Source organism: Sinocyclocheilus grahami, unplaced genomic scaffold (genome assembly GCF_001515645.1).
Source record: "Sinocyclocheilus grahami isolate Dianchi unplaced genomic scaffold, SAMN03320097.WGS_v1.1 scaffold37.1, whole genome shotgun sequence".
NCBI classification, from domain to species: Eukaryota; Metazoa; Chordata; class Actinopteri; order Cypriniformes; family Cyprinidae; genus Sinocyclocheilus; species Sinocyclocheilus grahami.
The window spans coordinates 1,223,346-1,233,427 of record NW_015505216.1 but is presented as its reverse complement, the minus strand read 5'-3'; the positions used below and the strand labels follow the sequence as shown (position 1 = coordinate 1,233,427).

Here is a 10,082-nt window from a genome sequence, read left to right as displayed (position 1 = left end):
AAAAAAAAAAAAAAAGTGTTGAAAAGACAGTGCCAGCCAAAGTGTGAAAGCAGGTTTGAATTTAGCAGTTTATCTATCTATCTACCTCCGGTATATTAGAGCTGCTTGAAATAGAAAGTTAATTTGGGGCAGAGGGGATAGACATTGTTATAGTGTCTACAAATGGTTTCGATACCGTTAAATTCTGTAAATTTGGTACACAAACTTGATGGTTCGATACGTACCTCGGTTTTGACGTCACGGTTCGGTACGGGTTCGGTACAGCAAGGGGACAACTAAACATAAAATTGTTTACTAAACATAAAATAATTTTTTTTTTTATTAAATAGTGGTTTATTGAAAAAATTTCTCTTTTTTAAATATAATAATCAACACTCATCTTAAAAAATTTATGCAAAACATGTAAATTCCATATAATGCCGTTTTTAAATTAACTTCTAATTCAGTAAATTCATTTCTAAAAAAATAAATTTGTTGTTGAAATATAATCATTTACACAGTGGCTATCATAACTTTTTCATAAAAGATTTATTTAAACATTAAGACATCACTAACAGGTGAAGTAAAATGTAATGATTATATAGTCTAATATTTAGCAAAATGCTCCTCTCTAGACTTCATTAATAGCGCACTAATGAGCTGTGGACACTGATGACCTGCCTGAGGTAAATTAAATGCTACGTGACATTTTGTTTAGAAGCTGTTTTATTGCCGTCTTTCTGCGGTTCATTCATGTTTATTTTGCGTTAGAACTAGTAGTAAAGAGGAAGAGATGATTAGACGGCAGCGTTTATACAGCAATGTCACGACACATCAAAACAGCATTTATTGTTTGAATTTTTCTGAAAAAAAAAGACATAATTTGAAAGATGAGACTTTATTTCTTATCAAAAGTAACAATATATGAAACTGGAAGTTTTCAATGAAGATCCACTCATGCGGTGCTTAAAAACAACGCTGTATTTGTTCAGTACACATGTGTACCAAACCGAAAGACCCGTACCAAAAAATTTCGATACTAATATGTGTACCGTTACACCCCTAATGTGTATATATACATATATATGTATGTATATATGGGTGTGTGCTTCATGTTTCAGAGTGAAACATTTTCTTTACAGTTGTAAAGTAAAGTATTTTTTCTTAAACATTTCTTAAACATTTAATAATTAGAGGTTCAAACGTGTAGTGCTGAAACCCTATTGTAATAGTTAAGATTTTCAAAGATCACTATTCTGACCTAAAAGTGATCAGGCAGACCAAACTGTAAGGCGTCGAGACCTGAAACTTGGAGGGATGGTAGTACCTACCCCATCTACAACGTCACCAAGGCTCGCCCAGATCAGCCTGATGGGGGCACTACAGCGACCAAAAGTATGAAATCGATTATAACTCCTAAACCACTTGTTGCAGACTTAAGTGTCTCATATCATGGGAATGGCCTTCGCTCAAGATGAAAACAAAACACGTGGATTTGTGGATTTCGGCTATTTTTAATTTTTTAAAAAACCTACTTTTTCAAACTAGTTTTTTCACCCAATCAATGCAGGAAAAATCTCTGGAGAGTGAATATTGATAATTATCCAAAAAAAATAATAATTTGCATTTGACTCACTGCCACAAAGAGATGCCAAAATGTTCGAAACAGGTGGGGCCACTTTTCCTAAAATAGCTATAACTTTTTAACAGAATGAGATATTTACACCAAACTCGATGTGCGTATGTCAGACCTCAATATGAGGTCACATGACAATAATCGTGGAGTTTGGCCACTGTGTGGTGCTATAATAGGCCAAACATAAAAAATAGCTATAACTGCATCTGTTAGTCTGTAAAAAAACCCTATCATATTTCTATCACAAATTATTTTGAATTGCCAAAAATGCTCTTTTTAATCATTGATGTGTAGGTGGTTACACACTTGTTAAGTAAGCCCGTAACCAGCTATGAGGCCACCGAGGTCCGGACCTCTGTAAATTTTTCATGTTCAAAAATAAAATGTGTTCTTTGAATTACTAATTTGCTGTTAAACTCCTCATATGAATGCCTGCATGACATGTATAATTCAGTTTAGACAGTTTGCAAGAATGTTTAGTGTCCCTGTATGAAAATGATCGCTGGATTTGCTGCGATACGCTGGCGGAGTGAACGAGGCTTGAGAGAGTTGTGAGTGAGGGCGCGGGTGCAGACTGATCCAGCTATTATAAGCGTTTTTGGACTTGTGTTTTCCTCTTAATTTAACACTGTAGAAAGTTAATAAAGTAGGAAGTTGCAGTTTAGAGTCAGCGATATCTTTATCTTACTATATTTGTAAAAGATTGGAAATAATTTCGGTTTATTTTTTATTTATTTTTAGTTTTTTGTTTGTTTTAGTATCAATATCTGGCAACACTGCACCGGCACTTAAACTGAAAGCAATCAAAAAAGCCCATGGACAGGTTTTTGCTGACAAGATACGACATTCGGTAAGGGAAACGCAAAAATTATCATGATATTATCTGTCATAAACTTTATCAACGCTGTCAAAAACAGTAGCATTTAACACCAGTAAACACAGATCTGTAGAACAAGTAGGTTACAGAATGAAATGAACTACGCAAAAACTAGCCACGAAGAAGTCTATGCCATGTAATTCAGTATATTAAAATTTTCACAAATCATGCTATAAACTTTAATAAGAGCACTATGCAAAGTTATTGTAGTTATGTATTGTTGCAATAAGTTATATTATTGTTAAATTATTTTTTAATTTTAAGTATTAACAAATTTTGATGCAATAAACTGCGTTTTTCCACTGCATGGTACGGCACGGTAGGGCTCGTACGTTTAACTTTTGGGGGGTTTTCCACTGGGTACAGTATTTGGTACATGGTACTTTTTTTAGTACCACCTCGGTTGAGGTTCCAAGTGAACCGTACCGTTACCAAAACGTGAGGTGTAAACTCTGCTGATCACGGATTTGCCAGAGAGAATCGTCACTACCTGCGTCACTGAACTGCTAGATTTAAATCAGCACAGCCAGCGAAGCATCGAACGCAACTTTTTTGAATGAGCCCACCTTTTTTAACAACCAAAAATTGTCTGTTTCGTTGTCTGTTGAGGAAGTACAGACGTTCCTCTCGTTGATAGCAGAGGAGCGGATCCAGCGAGAGCTTGATGGGGCGACACAGAATGAAAAAGTTTTTCAGGAGTCGCGGCGATAGAGGTGGCGCAACTAATGACATGTGAATAATCCCACCCACTCTAAAGCGATACTAAACTGCAGTGGAAACACAAACTGAGCTGAGCCGAGCCGTGCCGTGCCGTACTGAGCCGTGCCGAACCGAGTCGTACCACGCAGTGGAAAAGCGCCATAAGTAGTATGTATTTTTTTGTATGTGCTTAAAAGCCTTGAAGCATTTGAATACCGGTAATCGCTACTTGCAGCTATATTTATTTTTTTATTTTACAGTGTAATATTATAATTGCTAAATTTTTATTTTGTTTTAGTTTCTATTTTTTATATTTCTATTTAAAAATAATAGTAATAATTATTAGTATTATTTGCAATGTATTATTTATTTATTTAACATTTTAAATTGCAGTCACAATTTTAATGAAAGTATTAAGGTTTTCCCCTAAATTGTGCAGCCCTATATGCTACTCTCATGAATTTAGTTTATCACACAAATAACATGAAATCATTATCCTGAAGGTAAAAAAAATTACATGAATTTAAGCTGTAAATTCAGTTATAAGTAGTTAATGTACTGCTTTTGGTATATTTGTTCCATGATGTGCTGCATTTTAATGTAATGACAGTAATGATTGCTTGTGAAAATTCTGCTTTGAATTATGTTCTAAATTGCAGAAATCACATTCTGCCTGCAAATAATATATTTTCATCTAAATAGTTATCAACAATGCACACTTAACTTAGAAGACACACTAACAATCTCATTCGGACATCAAACAGTATATTGGAGTTCCATCCAATTTAAGACCTGGTTGCCTTAGTCTGGTTGTCAGGGTTCTGTCACTTCGGTCTTGTGTAATTCATAGTTTTGTGACAGAGCCCTGACACTCGCGTCATGTCATTGTTTTCATGTGAGCGTGCGGCTTCGAGTGTGCTCGAGCCGTGCGCTCTCGTCTGCGTGTACTGTTTCATGTTGGAGCGTGGTGTTCAGATCCCGGCAGTCATGTCTTGAGTTTCGGTTTCGTGTCGGGGTCCGGACACTCGCGCTCCATGTTCTGTCTGTTGTGGGAGCGTGCGGTCTCGAGTTCGCTCGGCCGTGCGCTCTTCTGTCCACGTGTGTTGTGTTTTGTGAAGCACGCGGTTTGTGTTCAGCCCCCGCAGGGGGGCTGATGAGGTCACCCTACATGCAAAATATTGCTTGAATCAGCCCAAGCAACCAATGCACCACTGTCCCCACCACTTTTTATGAGAAAGCTACGCCACTGCACATAGCAACCACCTACCAATGCCTTAGCAACCACCCAGAACATTTTAGCAACCACATAGCAATGCCCTGACATCCACAGCATCCCTGTATACTGTACCGTCAAGCAACACTCAGAAAATGTGATAATTTAGTCATTGTCTGTTGGATCCTCAGCCATACATTCACACATGGTAATTTTCTTTTATCTAGAGAGGGTTTGTTACTCAGGACTGTTAATAATATTCGGATCTCTGAACTCTCTGTAGATAATTCATAGAGAGTGTGATTCAGTATGCCAAAACACACAGCAGTCATGTGTCTTGAGCGTCTTTTATTACTCAGGCTTGTGTAATCCGCTAATTTGCTCCATTGGAGACTTTTATCTGATTTATCAATGTCTTCCTCTTTCTGTCTCTCTGATTCTCCTTTATCTTCTGTAGTCGATAAAGGGCTCGTCCCTGTCATCAGCGTAACAAGGCTGATTACCTGCTATTAGATCTCATTAAGGGCTGTCTGTATGGCGACACAGTCTTCCCACACTCCACCTGCCTGTCAACACCCCGGCCTATCTCTCAGAGCCTCTCTAGCCTGCCTGACGGCAAAAGGGTGGGCTGGAGATGCTGCAGGCCAGACTTAAAGACACCCCCACACATATAAAAAAAATCTCTGTTCACAGGGAGTAACTTTCTATTCATGAGGCATGTGGCAAAACCTACTTCACAACCCATGCTAAAAAAACATGTACTCACACAGAAATTCCACTTAAAAGTTTATGGCTTGTTTGTATGTAGATCAAGTTTTAGATGTGGCTAGAAAAATTAAGTGGAGTGTCTGTGGCTCATTGAATAAAAACATTAGATGATTGCAAACAAAGAATGAGAAAGTATTAAAAATAAGACAATAGACTTAGGTAAATATAAATGAATAAAAATGAATTAAGAGGCATTTAAGATCTACTCATAAAGTTTGAGAGATTTTTTAAACATTTCTTGTTGCTTTGTACTAGTGTGAAAGTGTGAAAATCATAAACTTCACACTTCACATCAACCACAACACAAAACTCTCCAACAGGACCTTGTTTATTCCTTTTCAATTGATGAATTCTTTTATTTGAAAGGCTCATGTTTTATATGTTTTTTAGGGCTGGGAGGAGAGTGTTGATGCAGCCGTCTCCCACCTCTTAAAAACGTGTCTGTCACGCAGCCCCAAAGATCAGGCCATCAGCTTGAGCACCGGGCTGCTAACCATCCCAAAAGACACGTCACGCCTGAAGAAACACATCACGCTGCTCTGTGACCGCTTGGGCAAGGGTGGCCGTCTCTCTCTCTCCTCAGAAGCCAATGTCCCTACAACCATCATGATGCCAGGTCAGAAATATCTTAGTTTGGAAGCTTTCATGCATAGAGGAGTCATTTTTGGCTTGAATGGTCTTCATTGTAAAACTTAAGCCAATATGTTTAAAACGAGTAGGGCAGGAGCTAATGGCATTATTTGGAGCCCAATATAGAACCTTGGGGTACTCCATATACGATGCACGCAGAGATAAAAGACTAGTTCCCACTATGTAACAGCCATAGTTCTATATTTAAGACCACTTTAAAGCTTTGCAACTTTGCCATACCATAGGTATTAATAATAGGCCTACTTCCTATGTTGCAGCAGTACAGATTGTAATGGGTCTACAGCTCCAGATAGGAACATCTGTTTTCATCTTGTAGGATGAATTACATTTGTATTATCAACAGAGCTGTCAGAATGAGCTTTTAACATGCTAGATTTATTTAAAATGTTCAACGTGTTGTTTTTAAAAAAAAAATTTATGGTGATTATTAACACGTTTACCCATTTTTATGTGTTTTTGACAGTTCATTAAAAAATCTGCTGCATGTTTGAAATAGCCTACTTTTTTGAATGCAAGTGCTCACATTTTTTATGTGCATACAGATTGTGTGAATGCACTTGTGTACGTTTGTGCAGCTAAAAGAATCTACATTCACATTATCTAATTAAAAATGTCCAAAACAGAAATCTGAAGATTAAATAAAGCCAGGTCCTGAAGTGGAGATTTCTGTTTTAGTGCATGAGAAAAAAATCATTTTGAGGAAACTGCCTTTAAAGATTGAAATCTACAGACACAAATAGATAATGTGTATTAAAATAATAATTGAATGTGTATTCTGGATGTTCTCTTTCCATTAGCCTGAAAGAACACATTCTATGCAATCAATCAATCAATCAATCAATCAATCAATCTCAAACTTGACCAGTGCAATGAAAAACTTGTAAAATCTTGTTTTGTCTTTCATTTTGGTAGTAAACTAAGTAGAAGACTCAGAGTACATTCACATGTTACACTAATGCTATTGTAGTAACGTGCAGGGGCAACTAGGATAGAAAGATTAGAGCTTTACTTTATAGGACACATAAAACGGCAGAGATCCCTGTGGAATGTGTGAATGATTAACTCGATGGGCTCTGTTATCAGATGCCTGTCCTCCCTGAAGTCTCGGACTGTCTCTCTCTCTCTCTCTCTGGTGTTTGGACACTGGGTGTGTAGATATTATCCTCCCCTCAGATGGCAGGATGTCTGAGCGCACAGTGTCCGCAACATGGTTACTACACTTTTACTATAGTAAAACCATGGTTAATTTTCAGAAGGGTGTTTATCAGTCAAATTCATTTAAAACTGTAAATTCAACAGATATGAAATATGATCAGTAAGAGAAAAATACTGTTAATGAGAAGACAATCGCTGGACCGCGGCAGGTTATTGGGGAAATATATTTATTATTCAGAAAGCATATTTATAGGAACATTTCAGCAGGTTGAGGATAATTCATGTTAATGCAGAGAATTTTTTATTTTTTTTGGTAAAACTTGGTAATAATCTGCATTCTCATGAGAAACTGTCTTTGTGTAGGTGTGCTAAACGCTGACTGGAAACTCCCGAGATGTACTAGAAAGCGGAAGTAGTTGTGCAAGTAGTCCATGGAGTAATAATCATCATATGTAAGCTAAATGAATGCATTTTAAAAAGTGTTGTAATAAACCTATTCATTGTAATGCTTAAAATACTATATTCAGTATTAAATGGGCATCTCCTCTAATTAGTTGATTAAAATATTCCAGACACATCATCCATCGCTAAACTTTCTGTAAATAAAAACCTTGGCAGTAGGACTAAAAACTCATATTGACTTATATTTACTGCAATTCATCCGATGATTTCAACAGATTTCTGTGCTTCAGTGACCAACTGTGGAGTGGAAATATCTAGAAGAAACAACAACTTAGTTGTTGATAGGAGCCTCAAACTCATGGTGCAGAACTGCTGAGTGGTGTGGAACATAGCACATAAACATGGTTTTACCGGCTTTCAACACTCACTACAATTTCCTGACTATTTCTGGAGGAAATGTCATCACAAGAACTATTCAATGACAAACTAATTTATAATTGCCCCTAAAAGTCCCTAAACAGGACTCCATTCTCAAATATAAAACCCAGTGGCACAAATGAGAGGAGAGAATAGGCTTTTTTAAAGTGAATCTTTTAGCTAAAACAATTCTACCTTTTCTGTTTCTTGCTTCTCTCATGAACTAAAACAATAAAGGGAGCCACAGTTAGTTACAAGCTGAGACCAGACACTATTGAGTTGCTTGTATCCGGTTTTGTTTTTGCAACATTTGAAAGCATTCTACGTGTTTAGTTGTTACAGGTAAGTGCCGATCACAGACAAACCCTCCTGCTGTAAGGCTGCCGTACATCTACACAAATACCTGTGTTATGAGACCTGCGTCTCTGATCTGAAATATTGCTCCTAAATGAACAGCCTGTTGAGGTCTGTGTAAATATTAGAGGAGGATTATGATAAGCTTTTCTCAGGAAAGTAAGCAGTCTCACCCGATTTGTCTATTTGGGGTATGTGGTGTAAAAAAGAGGAAACAAACTCCAAAAGGATTGTGGGTAAGAGGCTGGCCCGAGAGACGTAAGAGGCTGATTCATCAGTCCCCTTCAAAACTCCTAATTCTGGCTGATCCTCAGCACTGAGTGTCAAATCCATCTGATGGAGTCCAGCAGGTGCACTCTGATCTGCCAGCAGTTTGGAGAAATTTTAAATATGTCAGTATGGCTTTTCTATTACACAAGGTATAATTCACATTACTGCTCAATGAAAAGAATGTAACCCTGTAAAGCCTGACTTATAAAATAATACTCCAAAAAAATCTTCTCCCCCCCCTCTCCTTTTTTTTTTTTAATAAACCATTTATTGAAACAACAAAATATAGTTTTTAAAGTGCATATGTGTTTTATGTTTTTTTATCATATTTGATATATGGTATAGTGATATAGTGAGAATATGGGGCTCATACTTTATTCATACTTTATTCAGAAGTCCAAACTGAGCAAAATAAACAATTTGGTGAAGATGTTGTTATTTATATGACCAAAAGTAAGATGAAAGTCCAATTCTGTATTGTAAAGCAATGACATTTTTATAACCGTATAGTAGACTACTTGCATTAAATGCATATAAATATCAGTTGTTACTCTATATCTCGCAGTAAAATGTCTTAGAAAGATGATATTTTTATGATCAGAGCTCTGAATTTTCATTGTTGGGGCAATGTTTATAATGCAATGCAATACCATGATGATTGAGAGATGTACATTAAACGTTCCTCAAAAGCTTGATGTATAGTATTTTATTCTCAGATTTCAAAAACCCTATTATAAAAAATCTTTTAGATTTTAGAGCAAAAACACACATGTACCACAACCTAAAGGTGGACAGTTTTAGAATTATACTAAACTTTTACTTACTAAAAAGTCTGAACTATCAATCAAAGGGCATGTGTAGAAGTTTGTCAACAAAGTTTTGTTTATGCTGATATTTTAAAATTCATGCATCCAACAGGATACTGAAGACTTTACAGTGTTAAGTGGAGTACAGAGTAATGCTAACCAGTAATTTATAATTAATGATGAATATTTTTATGTTGTTCTGCAGTTGGTTGTGAGTCCATCCCTGAACCGATAGTTGAGCAGGAGGAGGAACCACCACTGCAGCAAGACTCCGCCAAGTACATTAAAAAGAAACAGCCATCCAAGAGAATCAAGAGCAAGTCAGGTAAAACATGTGGCTGTCCCAACACCTCAGAAAGCCTCACTGTTGCACTGATTTAACAAAGTTGGAAAAATAAATGTGACATTGTATACTGCAGATTGATAGAAAATCTTTACCAAGAAGATAACCAAGTAGTTGTGAAGAGTAGAATGTGAACAAGTAAATCAGAGTCAAGTTCTGTGATATGTAAGTTTGTGTTCATATATAGATGTTTAAGCAGGTCTGCAGCACCTGCTTTTATTTGTTTAATCCAGAACCACAGGCATTGTTAATGAGCTGAAGAATTGTGAAATGTACACACAGAGAAGAACAATAAACACTCAAAAAAGCTTTACATTCTAAATGACCAAATTGCCTAAATCCAGTTTCTAAGTGATGAAACTCCAATTTATGTAAAAATGAAAGAAAAAAAAGAAACATCATTCAAAACATATAGGCTACATATCCTCTGGTAAGCTTAAAAAAAATCTCATTAGTGTTGCAATGTCTGAAATGGGTAGTAATTATTGACTAGTTCTGTGTAATTGCTTTGA

The 10,082-nt window shown here is 36.5% G+C and overlaps 1 protein-coding gene across 1 annotated transcript in view; it reads left to right on the top strand.

Annotated features, from left to right (window-relative positions):
- Positions 1-10,082, top strand: part of LOC107581752 (protein PTHB1-like) — a 131,868-nt gene that overhangs the window by 32,709 nt on the left and 89,077 nt on the right. The window contains exons 6-7 of the mRNA XM_016267403.1: positions 5,563-5,788; positions 9,433-9,552. Coding sequence (XP_016122889.1) covers positions 5,563-5,788; positions 9,433-9,552 — 346 coding nt within the window. The remainder of the gene's footprint in view (positions 1-5,562; positions 5,789-9,432; positions 9,553-10,082) is intronic.